At 41.5% G+C, this 23,985-nt stretch overlaps 2 protein-coding genes across 2 annotated transcripts; one reads left to right on the forward strand and one right to left on the reverse strand.

Moving 5' to 3' along the window:
- Positions 1-256: 256 nt before the first annotated feature.
- On the reverse strand, positions 257-1,168 carry LOC149262191 (uncharacterized). The gene has a single exon (XM_089375667.1). The coding sequence runs from the start codon at positions 1,166-1,168 to the stop codon at positions 257-259; it is 912 nt and encodes a 303-aa protein (XP_089231793.1).
- A 21,029-nt stretch (positions 1,169-22,197) lies between these two features.
- LOC149262192 (uncharacterized) lies at positions 22,198-22,626 on the forward strand. Its single transcript, XM_089375675.1, has one exon. It carries the CDS (start codon positions 22,198-22,200, stop codon positions 22,624-22,626), a length of 429 nt encoding a protein of 142 aa, XP_089231801.1.
- The last annotated feature ends 1,359 nt before the right edge of the window (positions 22,627-23,985 follow it).

The raw sequence follows: 23,985 nt of genomic DNA on the forward strand, positions 1-23,985 counted from the left end.
CTGGATTTTGAATAAAAGAGATGGTATTGTGCATTCTTCTCTGAATTGTTGTTCTGTGGAAGTATTTAGTGTTCCTTTCTCCTTCTTTCAGCCATCTAATCCTTGATTTTTGCTTCCAGAGGATTTCTTCCTGTCGTCTTCTCTCCTCCAGTTGATTGTGAATGTGCTTCTCTTGCTCCAAAATCCCTTCCTTGTATCCCTCTGTAATAATTTGTTGCTGGAGATCTTTCATATCTTTGATAAGATCTTGTTGAGCCTAGAATATGTTGCCGAAAATCTCTTGGTTCCATTGTTTGATTCGGGATTTCAGGAATTTGAGTTTCTGTTGAAACTGGAACATTTTTGAACCTTCAGGTGCAGGGAAATTGTTCCAAGTGGAATTGATGAAGTCTTTGAAAGCGGGGTGTGTGAGCCAAAACGCTTCGAATCGGAATGGACGCCTGATCGAGTTTCCTGGTCTTTGCCATTGGATAGCAATAGGCCAATGGTCAGAGCCTGCAAATGGAAGAATTGATGCCGTGATGTCGCCCCCCAGATGCACTGCATTGTCAGAGATGAGATATCTGTCTAGTTTGGAAGCAATTTGATGTTTTCCCGCCCTGCGATTGCTCCATGTGTGCATTCCGTTGCAAAATTGCAGATCAATTAGCATATTATTTTGGATGAATTCTTTAAAGTGGCTATTTTCCAAGTCCAGCTTAGCGCGTCCTCCCCGCTTTTCCTCCAATTTGGTGATCATATTAAAGTCACCGCCAATGATCCACAGTGGATGGTTTCTATTGAGGTTAAGCGCTTGTATTGTATCTAGAAGAGCAATTTTTTTTCTTGTCTCCTGTGGGAAGTAAACATTTGTAAGATGGCCATGAATGTTGGTGCCAATTATATGAAAAGTAGCCTGAATGATGTGATGGGAAGCATGAAAATCTGAAAGCGTTATAGCTTGTGTGTTCCAAGCAATAGCCAATCCTCCAGAGGCCCCCGAAGCATCCACCGCTACCGAGTGACAACCCGGCCATGCTCTGGAAAGAATGTTGCCCAGAGTGTTGCTATTGCATTTCGTTTCCTGCAAGAAGAAAATTTGGGGCTGCTCCTGTTTTATCATGTTTTTTATCATCCTGAGTTTCCCGGGGCTGTTGAGCCCTCTTATGTTCCATGAGGTGAGCTTCATGGTTCACTATTGGTGGTGGATTTGTAATACTTAGTCAGCTTAGCATATCTGCCTGAGTCTACCAGGATTTTCCCTATTGCAATAGTTCTTTGAAGATCCGTCTTTCTTCCGCGTTTTTTGGAGTCTTTAGGAAGGAAGCTTCCATCCCACTGACTACCTGGTTGTATGCCCAGTTGATGTTGCTGGTAAGCCCTTGAGATAATGACTTCCAGTGTACTGAGCTGGTGCTCTTGAATCTTGTCGTAGTCTTTCTTTTTACAAGCTTGCTCAAGCTCGAAGATGTCAAGTCCTCGCAAATCTATGCTTTCTGGTTCTTCATCCATGTGTTGCGTCTGACTGCTTTCTGCGGAGGTAAGTGCTAGGGGCGGAAGTTGGTCGGGGAGTCCGTCAACATCCATCTCATTAAGTTTTCGATCAGGATCCTTGCGGGCTACCTCAGGAGTTCTAGGATTCTCTTTTCGGGGCAGGGGGTTGGGAGAGGAACCAGAAGGCGGATGGGATGAGGACGGGATGATCAGCGGAAGGTTTGGCTGAGAGATCTGAGGACTGTCTTCAGAAGATTTGGCAAGAACCTCAAAGCTGTTGCTTGTAGAGGGAATGGAGGCTGCATTCTGCTGGGGCTTCTTCCCAGTGGTAGGTCTTTTGTGCGATCTCTTGCGATGGACAACTTTGGTGAAGCCATCCTGGGCCGATTTGTCTGAGGGGTCAGCGGCTTGGGGCTTGGCATTTAGAGGACAATCTCAGAACAGATGCCCGTGGGCATGACACTTACGACAACGAAAGGGAACATGTTCAAAATCCAAAGGCTGTATCCATTCATAGTCATCATGGAAGAGACTTACCGAATCCGGGAGGGCTTGATCCAGGTGCATGAAGACACAAATACGAGCATATGATGTGTATCTACGCAGCTTCGTTTCTTCAGCGATTTTTATAAACTCCCCCAGCCCCTTGCCTATGTCTCTTAGCGATTCTTCGTCCCAATATTCCGATGGGAGCGAGTACATCCTTATCCATACTGGTGCCCAGCTGAGATCCTCCTTGTCAGGGTTAAATCTCTCTACCCAGGACCTTAAGTACAAACCAGCTGAGTTGAAGAAGTAGGGACCTTCATCCATGACCCTGTTCCGATCTTCGATGCAGATGAATATTGCCGTGAAGAACCCTTTTGGTCCTAGCTGCAGGGTGACGTGTCCCTTGGGTTTCCATTTGGCAGAGATCCATCCTTGCAGAGCTTTTTCAGTCGGCCAGAATCCAATAAATTTTCCAATGAGCGCATGGTCCCTCATGAACTGGATGTGTTCATTGATTCTATGGCTGGGAAGTTCTATTTTGGGTCTTTCAGCTGCTATGGGTTTGCATGTCGCTGAGGTGACTTTGGGCGGTATCTGTTGCCCTTGCTTTTCTTCTTGTTCTTCACTGCATTTTTCTGACTGTTCAGCAGAGGCTTTTGTCGTCTCTTGCATAGGGGTATCTCTATTATTCGAATCTACATTTTCTGGACCCATTGGCTCTGTCGTGTTCTTCACTGGGGGTGTTATCACTCAGGTTGTCCTTAAGCTCTAGAAAAGGATACGGCCGAGGTAACCACATACCAACTTTGGACTGCAGGTTCTAGCCAACCTGCAATCAGAGAGGGCTCTCTCTTTATGATTTAGCTTTGTTTAAAAGGATTTTAGGCTAGGTCTCGAGTTCAGAGGGTTTTTGTTTTGTTTTTGGTGGGAAAATTGATGTTTTCAGATAGAGAGGCAAGGCATAGTCTGGGAGTTTCAAACCATTGGGCGTGGAGTTGAGGAGTGTGACTGCTGGTGCTTTCACTTGGTCACAACAGAGGGAAAATGGAGCAAGATAGCTGCGCAGGAAACAATTTTTCAGGTCTAAGTGATGGAAAGAAATGCTAAGCGATGAGCGGCAGTTAAGAATCTCTCAATCAACTTAGCAGTGGGAAGTAACAGAGCGCTACCTAGGGGCAGTTAAGAATCCCTAGATAATTGGAAAACACAGGTGAATCGGGGTAAACATGAGCCAGAAGGAATTCATATTCATAACCAATTCATTCAGAGGAAAACATAAAGAAACAGCAGAAATTGAGCATAGAGAGTATTTCAACTAATTCTAAGCTATTCTTTCTTTCTGCCATTTAGATAGTGATAACAATAAAACAGAGGTAAGTTGCACTTATTGTTTCAGGCTGCAGCACAAGAATTCCATCTTCAATCTCCAAAACATTCATTTACAACAAACAGTTTTCTCTCCAAGCTTTCTGCAATCTTTGATTATAGAAACGGTCAGGTATACAGTGCGGGTCTCTAGTGAAAATTCTCAATTGACCAACCCTTAAAACAATGCTGAGGGTGGTATATATAGGGCAAAACTATCTACAGAATTGTTTATTACATCTTGACCTAATCAGGTCATAATTAACTGACCTAACTCTACCAGAAATAAATGCATGCAATAACTCGGGCTGCGCTGGGGGCGGCCGTATCAAAAACTGAATAACTTTTGTAGTCCTTGGTGCCTTGGTGCAGTGTCTTTTGAAATAAATGTGCATGGGTTTCTGCTTCTTTGCTGTCCTGTGCTTTGAATGCCTTAATGGTGATTTGAGGGTAAGGATGGGCTGATGATGCCTTATTTGACTTTCTGGGGGCTTCATTAATATACAGGTGCTTCGAGCCCCTAAAAAATCTTTGCTGATACTCTTTGGCGTCTTTTCTTCCTTCTGATACTCTTTGACAAAATCTGGACTGCTTTTCTGATGTGCTGCGGGTCTAATCACGCATTGATGGTCGCTGTTCGGCCTTTGTATCCTCTGAAATTGTTTTCTTCTCCTTTTGGTATACTCTGGGAAGAAAATGGATCATTTTTGGGCCTTTCGGGCTTCCCGGAGCCTGCGTAACGAAAGATTCCCTGAAGATTCTCCATTTAGGCGCAAATCACTCATCAAACACTGCCTCAGAATCAGATTCCGGGGCTCCGAAGTGCGATCTTCGCGCCTTTGCGCCCAAAAAGTGTTGATGACATCAGCATGATGTGACATTATACGGTGGGTGACGTCAGCAGGACGACGTGGTGGGATGACGTCATCATGATGTCATCATGTACGAATGGTGACGTGGCAGGTACGGTGGCAGGGATACGTGGCAGTGACGTGGCAGGAGGCCACGCAGGCAGGTGACTCGACATGGTGACTGGACAGGGGGGTGACGTAAGAGGCGATTGTGCAGGGGGTGACGTGGGATGTAACGTCACGGGCAGTAAGCGGTTTTGTGGCGCATCGCTTATGGACAACGGTGGTTTCGGGGGAGAGGGCTCCGCCACAGCCCAACGCTTGACGCGTGGCGGGAGGTACGGCGGTAATACCGCCCATCTCCCGGACGCTAAACGTCGGGCAGGTCGGGGATGGGACGGCCCGCCCACCGTTGATCTGTGGGGCGGGTGATCCAACGGCTGGCGGGGAGTGTGATATGACGGAGGGATAAGGGGCGGCATATGCGCAGGAATATTCCTTTAATTTTTGCGCGGGTGGGTTTAAACTTAGGGAATGGGGTTTTTATGTGTTAAAAAGGCGCGGGTTGATATATTTACATTCGGACTTAGGGACAAGGGTGGAATATGGGTTTTTTGACAAGCGGGGTTAATATTTTATGTACAGAACGTAGGGAACAGGTGCAAAAATGGGTTTTTTGAGGTTTTTAATGGGTTTTTGGGCTAGGGGAGAGGTTACTAGCTGACCAGATGTCAAACTAGCTCCTTAATGACTCGGATGGGCTAAAGACAGCCCCAGATGGACTGTGATTTCCCGGACTCAGTAGAATTATGGCTATAATGCCCGGGAGGGAGTATTTACATAAGGGAGTTTTATATACATGATTTTAATAGGGGAAGGGAAAAACTGATAGGGAGTTGTATAATAAAGTTAGTAGTTTAATATGGAGATGAACAGAGGGCGCTAAGGTATGAGACCTTAGGCTTTGTTGGGAAAAGAAGGCTCACAGAAGATGAGTGAGCAATCCTTGGGTGAAGCAGATCCTCACCAAGGCGAATGTCATGGAGATGATGAAACTGAGAGGCTCAAGGAGATCTTGACCTCTTGGGGGATGTTAGTAAGTGACTTGGGGGAAATGAGAAGAAGGGGAGGTTAGTGAATTCCAGCTTGAGTACCTCCTTTGAAATAAAACTGCCTGATAACTGTGATCTGAAAAGATAAGACATTGTGAGACACAAAATTTATCATCAGTCATCATTCTGCCACCAAACAGCTACCTACCCAGCCTATTGTCCTAACATTTTTTCTTCTTTTCTGAGTAGGGTGCACTTAGACTTGCAGACCCGGAATTACAATTTTTCTTTTGAATGTTTCCTATCTAAATCTGCACTTATTTCTGCCAGGGCCCAGATTAAACAGTTGGGTCCCTTTGGTTCTCTACCTATCTACAAATCTGACCAAGATTAAACTGTTTGGACAGATGCATTCTCTATATTCTACAACAGGAAATTGAAACCTAGGGAGACCAAGATTAGACTGTTTGGACCTCCCTTAAATGAAAACTCTTCAAAACTGGAACAACTCATCAAAATGGGACCTCAGCAGTGGCATTTGGACTAGCACACTCTCATGGTATCTTCTGGAAATATGGAACACTGCAGCTTGCCAAGTATGACATATTTGGCATGTAAAAATGTCAATCATGAAAAATGAAACCCTGTTGCAATAGGAGGCTAACAGTGGCTCCACTTGGGGATGGCTTTTCCTTGTGAAAAGTCAAGAACAGCAGGTCAGACTGCCTTGATCTTCTGTTTGTTGCTGTAGACTGGGAAATTCTTCTTTGTTCTGGCTGTTGAAAAAACGTAAAACTTTGAACTATAGACAACCTCCTCCCCAACTGAGTTACTGTGAATTGTACAGCATCGCCTGCTTTCTTCTGCGTGCTTGATCTCTTATGTATAATGCTGCTGGAACATGCCTTTTAAAACAGTTTAGGGACACGGATCAAACTGCTGTGTTTGCCTTGCTTTTTCTTAGAGCAAGGTGCTGGTATGAACTGAAAATTTTGCTCTGTTTTGATACTCTTGAGACTGGAAAATTTGCATTGGCTGCGTCCTCACCGAATTTACTGTTATTCCTCAAACAATCGGCCGGTTTATACAAAATAAAAACTGAGTGCTGGTATTTACAAATAATATTGTACAAAGATATTTACAGAATTTGCATTGTTTCAACAACAAGGATCATGATAATGTTTCAACATCCTGCCATTCACAGGGCCTTCTTCAACAGTGTTGTTCTCCATAGATCTGAGAAAATAAGTGTTGTTTCCCTGAACAGCGGAAATTACAAATGGACCTTTCCATAGAAAATCAAACTTGGCATGTTTGCCCTTGTCTTCTCTTCTTGAGTCCCACTTCAGAACTGTGTCACCAATACTGAAATCTTCAGCTTTAGCCCTCTTATCAAACATCCTTTTGAGCTTTTCTTGCAAAATTTGAGCTCTGTCATAAACTTGTTCTCTGGTTTGCTGAAGGTGAATTGTCTGAGTAATCCTTCTTTGAATGTCATTTGGTTCAGCCTGAATCTCTTGTAACAGCTTGATAGTAGGAATGCCCAGGGATGAAGGAAATGTAGCCTCCATGCTATATACTAGCTCATAAGGGCTCATCCCAATGGATCTTTTGTTTGAAAGTCTGTCTGCCCATAGGGCATTTACCAGCTTTTTGTGCCAGTTCTTCTTGTTTTCTTCTAGCACCTTCTTTATGATGTTAATGAGGCTCTTGTTTGAAGATTCTGCCAATCCATTACCTGGAGGGTAATAAGCTGTGGAGTGGCCCAAGGTAATATGAAATCTATGGCAAAAATTGATCATCTTTTTGGATTTAAAGGCAGCAGCATTGTCAGTGATGATTTTCTTAGGGCAGCCAAATCTGGAAAGGATATTGCACTCAAGGAATTGGATAATGATGGTGTCATTGGCTTGTTAACAGGGAATGGCTTCAACCCACTTAGTGAAATAGTCGGTGGCTGTTAGGATCCATTTGTGTTGGCCTGAGGAAGAGGGATGGATTTCTCCAATGAAGTCAAGACCCCATTGTTGAAAAGGTTTTTCGGTGGAGATTGGTTTAAGGGGCAGGGGCAACAATTTTCTCTTGCCTTCAAAAATTTGGCATTTGTGACATGATATAGAAAACTTTTTTACATCTGCAAAAAGAGTGGGCCAATAGAAACCAGCCCTTAGAATCTTATCAGCAGTGGACTTCCAGTAGAGATGCCCTCCACAATCACCTACATGGAATTCTTTCATGATATTATTAGTTTCATTCATGGTTAAACAATTAAGCAATATACCTTCATGATTTTTCCAAAATAAAGCACCATCTATAACACAAAACTTTAAAGCCTTCATTTTCAAAAATCTTTTCTTGGTTCTGGACAATCCTGGGGGAGCACACAGGTTTGACAATACAAAGCATATATCAGCGTACCATGGGGATTGTAAAAAGATTTCACTGATCTGTGGAGTCGCCAGCTCCGGTTCATTGTCCAGCTGGTTTATGTCTAAGGCCTGAAAGTTTGTTTCGGACATCAGTTTAGCTAAACCTTGTCCCTTTATCAGCTTGGTTGGTTTTATTTCTATGTCATATTCAAGTATGTTTGCAATCCACTTACCTCTTTTGCCTTCTAGTCCGTCTTGGGTCAATATGTTTTTTACAGCAACGTGTGGGACATAGGCAATCACGTGTGAATATAAAATGTACACTCTAAAATCCTTGATGGCCTTAACAAGTGCGTAGGCTTGTTTTTCCATGATTGGGTATTTCAACGGGGCGTCTCTTAAAGCTCTGCTGAAAAAAGCGATTGGTTTTTCAGCTCCCTGTTCATCCTTTTGCAAAAGGACAGCGGCTATTGTATGCTCTGATGCAAACGAAAATATGATAAAATCTTTGTCAAATTGTGGACTAGTTAGGACAGGGGTTTGGGTTAAGGCGGATTTGATACTCTCAAATGCTTGCTTGGCTTCCAGGGACCATCTTACCTTGGCATCCTTCTTTAACATGTTGCTTAACAGTCTTATTAATTCAGCCAGATTTGGAATGAATCTTCTCAAAAAGTTGATTTTCCCAAGGAATGCTTGTAGCTCTTTTATGTTTCTGGGGTATGGAATTTGGAGGATGGCCTGTATTCTCTCAGGATCGATTTTGATCCCATCCTTTGATATAATGTGGCCAAGTAATTTGCCTTCTTCAAGGCCAAACAAAGATTTCTTGGGGTTCAAGGAAATGCCATATTTCCTACATGTCATGAAAATTTGCCTGAGATGCTTGAGGTGTTCTTCATCAGATTTGGAAAATGGGGTTAATTCATCAAGGTAGACAACTAGGAAGTCATGTATTTCTTTGGCGAAAGCAATATCCATTGCACGTTGAAAGGTAGCACCAGCGTTTTTAAGTCCGAATGGCATCTTTACATACTTAAATGTTCCCCAGGGTGTGGTAAAAGTTGTTTGTCTTGGTCATCTGGGTGAACAAGTATTTGGTTGAAACCTGAAAAACCATCTAGTAAAGAGATTCTAGATGATCCCACTACTCTCTGCAATATGTGGTCCATTTTGGGCAAAGGATAGTGGTCTTTTAAGGAGACTTGGTTTAAGTTTCTAAGGTCTACACAAAGTCTGATTTCACCTGTCTTTTTTCTTGTAGGGACAAGATTGGATACCCATTCGGAAAATCTGATGGGTGCTATAATGCCTGCTTCAAACATCCTCTTTACTTCTTTCTCAATCGGGGGAAGAAGCATGGGGTTAATTCTTCTAAGTTTCTGCTTGAAGGGTTTCTGGTTTGGTTTTAAAGGAATGGTGTGCTGAATCACTGATGTATCATAGGATTTTAAATCCTCATAGCTCCAAGCAAATACATCTTGGAATTCTTTGAATAAATCAATGTACTTGGGTTTTTTATCAGGTGGTAGATTTTTGGACAGTTTGATCATTTTCGGATTTTCTGGTGTCCCGATGTTGTGTTCTTCTATCTCAGTGTTTATGGGCTGCAATTTTGGTTTTCTGGGAACGTCATTAGAGTCAAACATGTCTTCTAGCGGGGTTAGACCAGCAGGCAAAAAATTGTCTTTTAGCTCAATGATTTCTGCCTCTGTTTTGTCTATTTCTTCTACTTGTGTTTGTTTCAGTTGTTCTATGTTTTCATTGTCAAAAATAGTTGGTTTCAAGATCTGTTTGGCTGTTGCAATTGTTACAGCCTGCTGATTTTGATTTGTTTGCTGTTCTGGGTCTGTCATGGCATCCATGTCAATGTCGATACTCGAAAACTCATACTCTAGGGTGAGGAAATTATTAATCTGGGCATCATTTTCGAATACTTGCCAATCTTTAACGTTATTTGGGATTGCGGGCCTATGTTTTATTTCAGCTGTGAAGTGATGGTTTGGGTCAAAAGGAAGCTTGCATGTACTAGCAAAGGTGGCTAAGTTGTGTGCATGAATGTTGTGATTTCTAGAAATCTTGTCAAGCTTGAATTCAGTGAATGTCTGGAGTACGTTAGTAGCAGCAGTCCTATAAGCTCTCATTCTATTGTCATTGGTAACAAAATTACCTTTCATCTGTTGTATAACTAGGTCAGAGTCACCTGAGATAGACACTTTTACAGCTCCTAGAGTTTTTAGCAGTTTAAGGCCTAAAAGCAGAGCCTCATACTCTGCCATGTTATTTTTACATTTGAAGTTCAGTCTCTAGGCATGTCCTTCTGCATGGTTGTTATACGTGTTGTGAATCCAAACACCTGCCCCTACTCCTAACTTGTTAACAAAGCCATCAAACTCTAGGTACCATGTGATTTCTTGCTTATTGTCAATATCAAGAGTTTGAGCTGTTTCAGGATTGGGCAGATTTAAAATTTCTGTTTGGGGAACTTCTTTTGGTGGGCTGGTTGCATCAGCTGCTGTGACAGTTTCGTGGGTATGTGCGACCGACTCTTCGTTGATGTGTGCTTGTTGCTCTAGAGTGAAGGACTCATTACCAATTGAAACATTTGTATCATCATTAAACAAAATAAATGAATCCATATCAGAGTGGATTGAGTAAATGGGAAAATTTTCAGGCTTACTTTCACTCCTCACTACATACTTCATGAGCATTTCTCTGTACAGTCTCTTTGGTTGCCCAAAGACTGAAATAGTAGCATAGGAAAGGTCTAATTGAAGGGATCCTTGGAGCTTTGCTCCCCATGATCTTGACAGGAGCATATCGTACTTTGGTGGAATGTCAGCAACCACTACATCCATGAGGATGGTCTTGTTGGGATATTGGACTAAGGAGACACACAAATCTTTGATGAGGCCTAAACATTTCACTTGACTTGAGTCAAATGAGTACAGATCTTTGTAAGGTCTTGTAACGTCAAGATTCAATTTTTCCATAACTGCTTTGGGCATAAGATTATGCGATGCCCCTGAGTCAAACATAGCATTGTGTAAAACTTTATCATGTATGTGCAAGCTGACATAAAAGGGTGGGACAGGTCCATGGGTTGATTTTCCGTTAACTTCTGGGCCAAATAGCAGCTCTGGGGTGTCGTCTAAAACATTTACATCATCCTTATTTTCTGGAATTTGAAGTGACCTTTGAATTCGTTGCCTATATACATCGTGTTTTGCAAGTTCAGATAGAGGGATGGTTATCTTGAGTTTTCCTATTTCTGCCTCTAAGTTAAAGGGCTTTTCTAGTGGAGTTTTGCTGTTGATAATGGCAGTTTTTTCTTTTTCATTTGCATTCTCGGCAATCTGGTCTCGCTTATCAGTGTTACGGGAAATTTCTGCTTGCGGCTTTACATTTTCAGGAGTGCTTCGCGGGACGCTGTTTGAATTTTCTTTTGAAGAGGGAGGTGGCAGAGGCTGCTCAACAGAAGGTTGAGTGTCTGTTATATCTTCTACAGTCACTTGATGTGGGTTTGGGACAGTTATATCAGTTGGTTCTGTTACAACAGCTTTGTTTTTAGCCTTGTTGGGTTGTTTACCTTCCTTTGTCTTGCTAGGCTCAGAGATGTCAATGGTCCTAGTTTTGAGCTTATACTGTTTGTGTACTTCATACACAGCAGTATCATAACCTTGTTTGAAATCGAAAGACTCACCAGATTTAGTCTGAAATTGATTACAGTCATGTTCGTTTTGGTCTTCTTGTGTTAGGAAAGTTTGATGCTCACCCTTTAGATCCATTAAGTTCATGTGAGAGTCATCTGTAGGTTCACTTGAAGTAGAACCTTCAACATAGTTATCTTGAAACGGGGGTCTTATATCATGGTCTTGGTTAGGCCTAACAGCATTTGTGTTCTGTGTCTTTCTGAAATTTGGGTTTTTTATAGTGTTGGACTGTTGTCCCTCCCATGATGCTTTTCTCTCAACATTTTCTACTCTTTCTCCTAGTCTTTGCAGGCCATTGATAATAGCATCAAGCTTCTGGTCAAAGGCTGAGGGTTCTTCTTTAAAGGTGGTTCTTCTTTCCATTCTCTCTCTGTTTCTCTTGGCAATTAAGTTAGTCTCTACGGTAACAGCAACCTTTTGCGCGTCTTCAAGAGTTGCAGGGGCTCTTTCTTTCAACTGATATGCCATATCAGAGTCAAAACCATCCGGAAATTTATACAAAGCAAGGTCTGGTGGAGGTCTTAAGTTCTGTGGTATTGCGTTATATACGTTATTGAATCTTGCACAGTACTCCAAAATAGTCTCTTGAGGGCCTCTTTTGATTGTATCGTATTCGGCTAGTACGTGCAAGGGGTCTTTCTTTTTCTCCCATCTGTTGGTAAAGGATTGATAGAGCTCATCTGGGGTGGTTATGGAATTTGCGGCAAGTGATCAGAACCAAGTTCTAACATCACCTGTCAGACTCTGAACAAAAATTCTCATTCTTACACTATCATCATCTATTTCATAGTTTTCAAAATAAACTTGCATCTTTTTGGTATGCTGAATGGCTGTGAAAGGACTGGTGCTGTCAAAATATGTGATTTTAGATTGGTACTCTTGAGGTAAAGCCCCAGCATTGGCAGGTAATTGCAGGGGTGCATATCTATTAGCCATATTGGCAGGTATAAGTGGAACAACGGGGATAAGTGGAACAACTGGAGTAACAGGGATAACAGGAGTAACTGGGACGCTAGAAACAACAGTAGTGTTAGGATGTGCAGTGGATGAAGGTGTGGAAGGGGTACTATGGGATGTAGATGATGAACTGATGGAAATAGGGGATGAACGGAACAAAACCTTGACAGGAGTCGGAAAACAGCTAGGGTACGTTGTTTCAGGGCTCAAATCAGCAGAATTTTCCTGTTTTTCTTGCTTCCTAATGATTTTGGGGATTATGTTAGGGTTTTCAAAAACAGCTGGAGGGTTGGGATCTGGATTTGACCTTGTATATCGTGGATTTTTCTTGGGAGCCAGCTTCCGAATTGTTTTTTGGGTATTTTTCCTGGGAATGTTTTTGTAATCATCAAGGGACTAATAAAAATATGGGACAGCTTGTTTGTAACTTAAAACTAGCATGAAGATTGACTGAAGCAGCATTTATTTACTCCTGTTAATGCAAAGCAAGAAACAGTCTCAAAGGCTTCCTGGCTGACATTCAGGCTTCATCTGTAGTTTTAAGAGATAAACAGCAGTTGGAAGGTTTGATTTATGGTCTCGGTAGAGCTTTCTTACCTTCTTTGTGAAACTATCTGAGGAAGTTCCCCAGTGGAGTCGCCATTATGTTATCACTCAGGTTGTCCTTAAGCTCTAGAAAAGGATACGGCCGAGGTAACCACAGACCAACTTTGGACTGCAGGTTCTAGCCAACCTGCAATCAGAGAGGGCTCTCTCTTTATGATTTAGCTTTGTTTAAAAGGATTTTAGGCTAGGTCTCGAGTTCAGAGGGTTTTTGTTTTGTTTTTGGTGGGAAAATTGATGTTTTCAGACAGAGAGGCAAGGCATAGTTTGGAAGTTTCAAACCATTGGGCGTGGAGTCGAGGAGTGTGACTGCTGGTGCTTTCACTTGGTCACAACAGAGGGAAAATGGAGCAAGACAGCTGCGCAGGAAACAATGTTTCAGGTCTAAGTGATGGAAAGAAATGCTAAGCGATGAGGGGCAGTTAATAATCTCTCAATCAACTTAGCAGTGGGAAGTAACAGAGCGCTACCTAGGGGCAGTTAAGAATCCCTAGATAATTGGCAAACACAGGTGAATCGGGGTAAACATGAGCCAGAAGGAATTCATGTTCATAACCAATTCATTCAGAGGAAAACATAAAGAAACAACAGAAATTGAGCATATAGAGTATTTAAACTAATTCTAAGCTATTCTTTCTTTCTGCCATTTAGATAGTGATAACAATAAAACAGAGGTAAGATGCACTTATTGTTTCAGGCTGCAGCACAAGAATTCCATCTTCAATCTCCAAAACATTCATTTACAACAAACAGTTTTCTCTCCAAGCTTTCTGCAATCTTTGATTATAGAAACAGTCAGGTATACAGTGCGGGTCTCTAGTGAAAATTCTCAATTGACCAACCCTTAAAACAATGCTGAGGGTGGTATATATAGGGCAAAACTATCTACAGAATTGTTTATTACATCTTGACCTAATCAGGTCATAATTAACTGACCTAACTCTACCAGAAATAAATGCATGCAATAACTCGGGCTGCGCTGGGGCCGGCCGTATCAAAAACTGAATAACTTTTGTAGTCCTTGGTGCCTTGGTGCAGTGTCTTTTGAAATAAATGTGCATGGGTTTCTGCTTCTTTGCTGTCCTGTGCTTTGAATGCCTTAATGGTGATTTGAGGGTAAGGATGGGCTGATGATGCCTGATTTGACTTTCTGGGGGCTTCATTAATATACAGGTGCTTCGAGCCCCTAAAAAATCTTTACTGCTACTCTTTGGCGTCTTTTCTTTCTTCTGATACTCTTTGACAAAATCTGGACTGCTTTTCTGATGTGCTGTGGGTCTAATCACGCATTTATGGTCGCTGTTCGGCCTCTGTATCCTCTGAAATTGTTTAATGCTCCTTTCGGTAAACTCTGCGAAGAAAATGGATCATTTTTGGGCCTTTCTGGCTTCCTGGAGCTTGCGTAACGAAAGATTCCTTGAAGATTCTCCATTTCGGCCTAAAACATCCTGCGATGAAGATTCCCTGAAGATTCTCATCAAAAACTGCCTTAGAATCGGATTTCGGGGCTCTGAAGTGCGATCTTCGCGCCTTTGCGCCCAAAAACTGTTAATGACGTCAGCATGATGTGACATTGTACGGCGGGTGACGTTAGCAGGACGACGTGGCGGGATGACATCAGCATGACGTCATCATGTACGGATGGTGACGTAGCAGGTACGATGGCAGGGATACGTGGCAGTGACGTGGCAGGAGGCCACGCAGGCAGGTGACTCGACATGGTGACTGGACAGGGGGGTGATGTAAGAGGTGATTGTGCAGGGGGTGACGTGGGATGTGACGTCACGGGCGGTAAGCGGTTTTGTGGCGCACCGCTTATGGACAACGGTGGTTTCGGGGGAGAGGGCTCCGCCACAGCCCAACGCTTGACGCGTGGCGGGAGGTACGGCGGTAATACCGCCCATCTCCCGGACGCTAAACTTCGAGCAAGTCGGGGATGGGATGGCCCGCCCACCGTTGATCTGTGGGGCGGGCGATCCAACGGCTGGCGGGGAGTGTGATATGACGGAGGGATAAGGGGCGGCATATGCGCAGGAATATTCCTTTAATTTTTGCGCGGGTGGGTTTAAACTTAGGGAATGGGGTTTTTATGTGTTAAAAAGGCGCGGGTTGATATATTTACATTCGAACTTAGGGACGAGGGTGGAATATGTGTTTTTTGACGAGCGGGGTTAATATTTTATGTACAGAACGTAGGGAACAGGTGCAAAAATGGGTTTTTTGAGGTTTTTAATGGGTTTTTGGGCTAGGGGAGAGGTTACTAGCTGACCAGATGTCAAACTAGCTCCTTAATGACTCGGATGGGCTAAAGACAGCCCCAGATGGACTGTGATTTCCCGGACTCAGTAGAATTATGGCTATAATGCCCGGGAGGGAGTATTTACATAAGGGAGTTTTATATACATGATTTTAATAGGGGAAGGGAAAAACTGATAGGGAGTTATATAATAAAGTTAGTAGTTAATATGGAGATGAACAGAGGGCACTAAGTTATGAGACCTTAGGCTTTGTTGGGAAAAGAAGGCTCACAGAAGATGAGTGAGCAATCCTTGGGTGAAGCAGATCCTCACCAAGGCGAATGTCATGGAGATGATGAAACTGAGAGGCTCAAGGAGATCTTGACCTCTTGGGGGATGTTAGTAAGTGACTTGGGGGAAATGAGAAGAAGGGGAGGTTAGTGAATTCCAGCTTGAGTACCTCCTTTGAAATAAAACTGCCTGATAACTGTGATCTAAAAAGATAAGACATTGTGAGACACAAAATTTATCATCAGTCATCATTCTGCCACCAAACAGCTACCTACCCAGCCTATTGTCCTAACATTTTTTCTTCTTTTCTGAGTAGGGTGCACTTAGACTTGCAGACCCGGAATTACAATTTTTCTTTTGAATGTTTCCTATCTAAATCTGCACTTATCTCTGCCAGGGCCCAGATTAAACAGTTGGGTCCCTTTGGTTCTCTACCTATCTACAAATCTGACCAAGATTAAACTGTTTGGACAGATGCATTCTCTATATTCTACAACAGGAAATTGAAACCTAGGGAGACCAAGATTAGACTGTTTGGACCTCCCTTAAATGAAAACTCTTCAAAACTGGAACAACTCATCAAAATGGGACCTCGGCAGTGGCATTTGGACTAGCACACTCTCATGGTATCTTCTGGAAATATGGAACACTGCAGCTTGCCAAGTATGACATATTTGGCATGTAAAAATGTCAATCATGAAAAATGAAACCCTGTTGCAACAGGAGGCTAATAGGGGGATCCTTTCCGATGACGGGGAGGGCTTAAGCCCCCCCCTGAGGGGACGCCATTGCCGATCTAACTATGTCAGTAGTCTTCTGCTTCAGTGAGGAAGGCGGACGGAGGGCGGCGTCAGAGATGTTCAAACTGCTCCGTTGCAGGGTTGTTCAGAAACCCTAGGTTGCAGAGCCTTCGTGCGCTTAACTCAGAATCTTCAATATGTTAGGTTACCTATGTGGTTCTTCAGGGTTTCTTTGTCGAAATCCCCATTCAACATGTTCCTCTCTTTTCACTCAACTTTTTATTGTTGCATATTGCTTCTGTGTTTAAACATGACATTCTTGATGTGCTAAAGGCAACAAGCGACACCCTGTTTCTCTTCATGTACTGACTAGAGTCATTTTCTTCATTAATTTGTCTCATCTACCTAATTTTTTTTAATTTACCAACTTGATATTATTAATAACGTCCCATTAGTTTTCTATATTGTTAGTCTTTATCCATCCCTTAAAATAAGCATTATGGACCTAAGAGAGAATACCCTAGGTTGTGTGTTGATTTTCATGAAACTGAAACTGTAAGAACTATGAGAAATGAAAATAGAATTGTAGGTTGTGTGTTGATTTTCATGAAACTGAAACTGAATTTGTAAGAACTGTGAGAAATGAAAATAGAGCTGTAAGAAAAATGTGTTGGAATTGATATAACTAACCTGGAAAAATGTGTTGTAATTGATATAACTAACCTGGATATACTGGCAATTGTTCTGTGATGTTTGTCTTGAAGGTTGGTGAATAGTTTGAAAGCATAGCATGCAACTTCAACAGTGGTTGAACTTCTTTTATAGTTTTTGGCACTTGAATTTAATTGGTGGTAAGGATGGACATGGATTGCAATGGCTTCATTTTGAATGTGCGGTATGGATTTAATTTGATGTGATCTAATGGTTGGGAGTTTGTTATTTGTTGATCCATGTGCTTTGATTTGTTTTAATGAGAAATAGAATGAGTTGGGTGTCATTTATTGAAGTTATTGGGTTGGGTGTCATTTATTGAACAAAGTGGGTTTAAATGTTATTGGGTTGGGTGTCATTTATTGAACATAGGGGTTTTAAATGTTGAACAACACAGCAGTTATGGCTGACATACATTCACTTTTATTATGTGCAGGTATGTATATTTATTTGGGATACAAAGCTTCAATTCTGATGAGTGGGGTTTGAAGTGACTGCTACTTTGTACTTATGGAATAGACCATTTTGGAAGCATTTATGGTTTTATCTATTTTCTAGTTGGGTTAATATGGTTTGCACTCTTAAGTATTAAGATACTATTTATACACAGTTGTGGGCCTAGTCAATGTTTTGGGAAATTTTGGACATAAAGTAATACTTATTTACACTTAATGTTATTTATCTTTGTTTAAATATTGGTTGCAAAAGTCTCAATTTATGGTGGTTTGGTGGGACCAATACTATATCAATTACTGGTCCCTGCACAACATTAGACATCTCTCCCCTATGTCATGTGAGCATCTAGACGACCTCCTGACCTCCTTTTGGTCTCCGTATATGTCATGGCAGAAGTGATGCCATGCATGATACCATGCTCCATGATTTTAAATTGAGCGTGGGAAAATGAAATCTTGAAAAATAACAGTGCCTTCTTCAAAAACAATAAACAATGTGTTTTGTTTCTTTTCTATATTTGCTTCAACATCTCACTATGGCAGGCGATAGTTTCAGACTACTTTGTAAATTCATAGAATGGTGCTCTGTAAATTCATAGAATTTCGATGCTAATCCACGGATATCCAAAGGTGTTGCAGAATTACTGCATCACAGACACAAGACTTCTATTTTTGTGAACGAAGTGCCATGCTTGAATCCCACTCAAGCTTCCTCACAACACTTCATGACATCGGCCCTGTGCACGCCACCAACACCTAGAGTGAACTTCATATTGAAAAACATAAAGGATATGCCCGAACTAAACACGCTCATAATCGTCATGGCTCGCATAGACATGGCTGTGGGAGGGGTGGAAGCTCCACACATCCATCCCAGAGCCACTGAAATTGTGTACGTGTTGCAAGGATCCCTTCACATGTGTTTTTAATCAACTGTCTGTATATTCAGTTCCATGTATGTTGCAGCTTTGTGCCTCAACGGTCCATGTGGGTAGCTTTTGTGGCATGGTAAGTTTTGGACTTCTGGAAAATAATAGGCAGCTGGAAATTTACATGGAGTAAAACCTTAGTTTGGAAGACAAAGTTGAAGGTAGTAATAGATTACATTTCAACTACTGATTTTTGTCCATAGGTTGTTTTTGTTTCTGACATTTGTGCATTAGATTACAGACTGAAAAAGGAAATTTTTAATGCAATATGACCATTTTAAGATAGAGAGTATCAGTGTATTGTCTTCTCAATTTCTTCATAAGTGAGAGAATTTTCTCCTTATGAACAAATCTACAATTGTCTTAAAAAAATACTTTTTATTTTTATCAGATGGGGCTAGCACACAATACAATCCACATCATAAAACTAAAAATAATATTGAGGGACTTCTAAGTCATTAATATTTATAGTCACATATCTATCCACACCATAAAACTAAAAATAATATTCAGGGACTTCTAACTCATTAATATTTATAGTCACATATCTATTCCTCCAGAAGAATCAAATGGATTAGAGGGAAAAGTCTTGGGAAGAATCAAAAGGATTAGAGGGAAAGAACATAATGGCTAATTTTAGTCTTTTTAGAAGGATTCTTCATTAAAATATCTTAAATAGTCTGCATATTGAGTTTAAAGAAAATTATATATAAAAAATAATGTATATTGAATTTAAAGCAAATTATATCTTTTTTTTGTTTTGACAAGAATTTAGAGTCGTTGCAAAATAAATTTAAGTTTGAAAGTTTTTTCAAATATTTGAAACATTAATTATGGTTGTCAAGAATATATTTGATTTGAGATATTACAATATAGTAACAATGTTTTTTGTTGAGCAATTGTGATAGGTATTTACGGTTATATAGCTGTTTGGAATTAAGAAAGTTCCATGTCTTTCCAAGTTTGAACTAGCAACTGTAAGTGAAAAAAAAATACTTATCACAATTGCTCAGTAAAAAAAAGTATTTATGATGTTGATTGTATTGTGTGCTAGCCACAATTGCTAAAAGTAAAAGTATCTTTTTATAAAAAGATAAAATATATACAACAAACAACATAGGTAAACTTATAGAAAAATATATATATACAACAAACAACATAGGTAGGTAGACCTCAATATCTCTTATCATATCGAAGAGTAACACAAGTAAGGGATAGTGAGAATCCAATTTATAAAGCTCTAGGTCTACCCAACCATTTGTTCATACAGAGAAACCAAACCAACAAACATAAATGTATCTCGCTTATGAAGAGTGGGTGTTGCAGAGGCTAAGGAAGGAAACACGTGCAGAGAAGCACATCTCGAAGCTCTTAAATTAATTTGGTAACTACTCTATAAGTTGGGCTTTATGTTCTTTTGTAGTGCAAATATGCACTTTTTTTTTGCTAAAGTTTTGTAGATTATATGGAAGATTTCAATATAAAATTGCAATTCAAAAAGCCTCTAGAGACAAGAAAATCATGTTGTGGCTATATTGAAACATTGAAGCCTTTGAAATTACTAAAGCATATAAATGGTTTTGGATTAATCTAGATATTTTTATCCATTCCATTAAAAAAAACCAAACAAACATGTTCATAAATATATTAGTGCATGAAGACTATGATGTTAGGATTTTGTCAACCATTTATGTAGTTTGGCTTTAATAAAAATTGTTTCGTATTTTTCTTTTAGATAGAAAATATTTTTATAATTAAATAAAACAAATGTATAAGTTAATTGAATATGTTGACACAGGAGAAATGAGTACTGATTATCGGAAACGAGATTGACCCGGAGGAGCTCTGCAACTTGAGAAAGGTTTGAAGTTGGCGCCGAGTTTGGTTTTAGGGTTCTATGGCGGGTCGTGCAAGGGGAGCGCCGCTCCCTCCTACAGTCAAGCCGTCACGGAGGGAGACAAGGAGGCAGGAGGTAAGCAGTTCAAAACACCGATGGAAAAGATTTCAGAAACAAGAGGCAAGGAAACAGTGGGAAGAAATGAGATCCAGAATCAGGAAGAAAAACAACAGAAATCAAGTCAAGAAAGGGAGAAGGAAGGCAGCAGCAGGAAAATGCCTCATACGAAAACTACGGGAGTCTGCAAACCCAAATCGAGCATCATCCCCAGGGTCATTTTAAGTGATCCAGCGATTCAAGTGCACAGAGACCATATGAGAGAACATGCGATCATCTGCAAGTTCATGGGGTTATGGCCAACGGAGAGGGCTTTATACATCTGGATCAGGAGCCATTGGAAGCCCAAGGGAGAAATACATTTGCATCTAGGTTCTAAGGGCTTCTTCACGGTGGTGTTTGCGAGCCTAGAGGACAAAGATAGAGTGTTTGAGGGGGGACCTTACTTCTACGCTGCGGCAGGACTCTACATGCGTCCTTGGACGGTGAACTTTGTGTCGGAACGTGAAACATTCACATCTGTACCGGTTTGGATCAGGCTATACTCATTACCTCTGGACTACTGGCAACCAGAGTCCTTGAAAACTATAGGCAATAAGCTGGGGCATTTTCTGAAAATATCAGAGGCAACTCTCAAAGGTAAATATACCTCCTTCGCCCGAATATGTGTGGAAATGGATCTATCTAGAGCCCTTTCGGAAGCAATAATCTTAGAAGTATATGATGAGGAATGGGTGTAAACGGTAGACTATGAGCACATACCATTCAGATGTCGCAAATGTCATGAACATGGCCATCTATTTAGAGACTGCCCCACAAACAATGTGGAAAGCAATGGGAAAACCTCTGTGGACAAAGATCATGAGGGTTTTACCAAGGTTGGGGGCAAAGGGAAAGGGGGTAAAAGATCACATAAGAAGACAAGCGAAGACAAACAGACAAGACACAATAGTTTCAAAATCCTAGAGGAAGTGGAGGAGAGCGTGGAGACAGCCCAAGTCAAGGAGAATGTCCCCAAGGAGCAGGATATGGAAACTGAAATGGAGGATATCCCAGTAAACAACTAGCAGATAGAGGAGCTACAAAGCTACATGGAGATCGGCAAGGACCATGAGATGACCCCAAGTGAGGCAGGTACGGAGGATCATGAACTGCAGGAGATTCTAGACAGGGAAAATCTAGATCTAGAACAATTTCTGGAACAAGGAAAGAACAAAGGAGTGGACTCATTGCCAAAAGAAGATTATGATCGAGTCCAACAACTCTATCTATGGAGGGCACAATCGAAGGGAACTGGTGTCAAAAGAAACCACGAAAGCCAAGAGCAGAGTGGGGTCAAAATGATGGAGAACCCGCAGACACTATCTCCAAAAAACTCAGGAAGGAAAAGAGGAAGGAAAAGACAAAATGAACTGCTAACTGAATGTGGGAAACTACTGATTAACTCAGGTAAGATGAAAGATCTTACCAGCTATTCTTTTACCAACCTTTCTTAATGAAGCTTACAACCTAGAATATTAGAGGTTTAGGTAGTAGAAGGAAACAGAGAAATCTCAGCAATAGAATAAAAGAAGTAAAACCAGATATGGTCTTTATTCAGGAGACAAAATGTTCTATGGAGAAAATAAGGGAAATTCATAATAAATGGTTAATCAAGTATGATTATTTGGAAGTTAAAGCTAATAACTCTGCAGGTGGGATTCTCACGTTGTGGGATCCACAGAAATTGGGAATCCTGGATGCTGAAGCGTCCAGGAACTATCTTTCTTTGGTGTGTAGTCCCGTAGGTGACAAGGAGACTTACATGATAACTAATGTATATGGCCCTCAACAGCAAGCTGATAAACTCAAGCTGCTCACCTCCTTGGAAGGTCTCAAAGCACGTTATCCCAATATACCCTGGATACTTGCAGGTGACTTCAATATGATAAGATCTCTCTCGGAAAAAAAAGGAGGCACTAGACAGCTTGGCAGAGACTCTGAAGCCTTCCAAGATTTCCTCATGAACATGGGACTGGTGGATACCGAGACTATAAATGGAACCTTCACTTGGAACAACAAAAGAGGAGGGGTTTCCCAAGTGGCATCAAAACTGGATAGGTTTATCGTTTCTGAGGATCTCATCCTCACAGGATCAGCCATCACAGCGTCCATTCTGCCCTTTGGAGGCTCAGATCATTGGCCCATACAGCTAGAAGCTTCCTTTATGGGCACTCCGAGGAATAGGCCTTTTAGATTCGAAAATGCCTGGCTCTCTCACCCCAATTTCACCAGTAACATTGCCAATTGGTGGAAGGAGGATTTGAATATTCAGGGTACCAAGATGTACATGCTCCAGCAGAGACTGAAACACATTAAATCCAAACTTAAGGACTGGAACAAAAAGGAATTTGGGGATATCATCAAGGCCAGAATAAGTACTGAACAAAAACTCTAGGAACTCAATCAGATCAACATCACAGAGGGCTTCAATGAGGAAAGACAGAACCTAACTGATTCTCTGTAGGAAGAATGGGAGGAGCGTTGCCTTCAAGAGGAAACATTTTGGAGACAGAAATCTAGAATTCAATGGATCAAAGAGGGAGAAAGGAACACTAAGTTCTTCCACAAATCCACTATGGCCCACAGGGCACATAACAGAATCACAAAGCTAAAGGATTCTCAAGGTATGGAGCTTGTCGCACACAAGGACATGGAATCAACCCTAGTACAACACTTCTCTGACATTGCAAAGGAGCCTATGGAAGATAGATCTAGGTTCATTGATAAGATCACCCAGCACATTCCCAAGTTGGTCACTAGCGAGGACAACCACAATCTCAACAGGCCAGTCTCGGAAGAGGAAGTCAGTGAGGTGATCAAGGAAATGCAAAATGGAAAAGCACCAGACCTAGATGGTTTCAATGTTGATTTCTTCAAAGCTTGCTGGGATACAGTCAAACAGGACATCCTAGAGGTGGTGGAAGACTCAAGACAACACAAAAAGGTTCTGAAAGCTCTGAATGCGACCTTTATAGCTTTAATCCCCAAAAAGGAGAATGCCATTACTCCAGATGGGTTTAGGCCCATCGCCTTATGTAATGTGGTGTATAAAATCATCTCCAAAGTGATAGCCAACAGACTCAAGCCACTGCTACCTTCGCTCATCTCAGAAGAGCAAACAGGCTATGTGGAAGGAAGACAGATTCTCAACAACATCATCCAAGCACATGAGGTGGTACACTCTCTCAAAAGAAACAAGCAAGCAGGTATGATCATTCAATTGGACCTTGCGAAGGCATATGACAAACTCAACTGGTCTTACATTAGAGCCATTCTAAAAGCATATGGCTTTAACCAAAATTGGATAAGATGGGTTATGGCACTAGTCACCTCGACCAGTTTCTCCATTCTGCTTAATGGAGCTCCCTCTAACACTTTTACACCCTCTAGAGGGCTCAGACAAGGTGATCCGCTCTCTCCCTTCCTCTTTGTCCTCATGATGGAAGGGCTTGGTAGGGCAATCAAATTGGCAAATGTTGAAGGTAGAATTCAGGGGATCAAGCTCACCCCGGATGGAGAGGCTAACACTCATCAACAATTTGTGGATGATACTATGCTGCAGGGTGTACCCACAGTTAGGGAGGCAAGGGCAATCAAAGAGATCTTAAACGATTTCACTATGGCAGCAGGCACAGAGGTAAGCCAAAACAAGTCCAAAGTTTTCTTCTTTAACACTAATATTGCTATACAGAGAAATATCACCAGGATTCTTGGTTTTCAAAGGGAACAGTTGCCCTCCAAATATCTTGGCATT

This window comes from Pinus tabuliformis, chromosome 6, assembly GCF_031772625.1.
Source record: "Pinus tabuliformis cultivar Carrire ecotype Pingquan chromosome 6, CPIR1, whole genome shotgun sequence".
In the NCBI taxonomy this organism is placed as follows: domain Eukaryota; kingdom Viridiplantae; phylum Streptophyta; class Pinopsida; order Pinales; family Pinaceae; genus Pinus; species Pinus tabuliformis.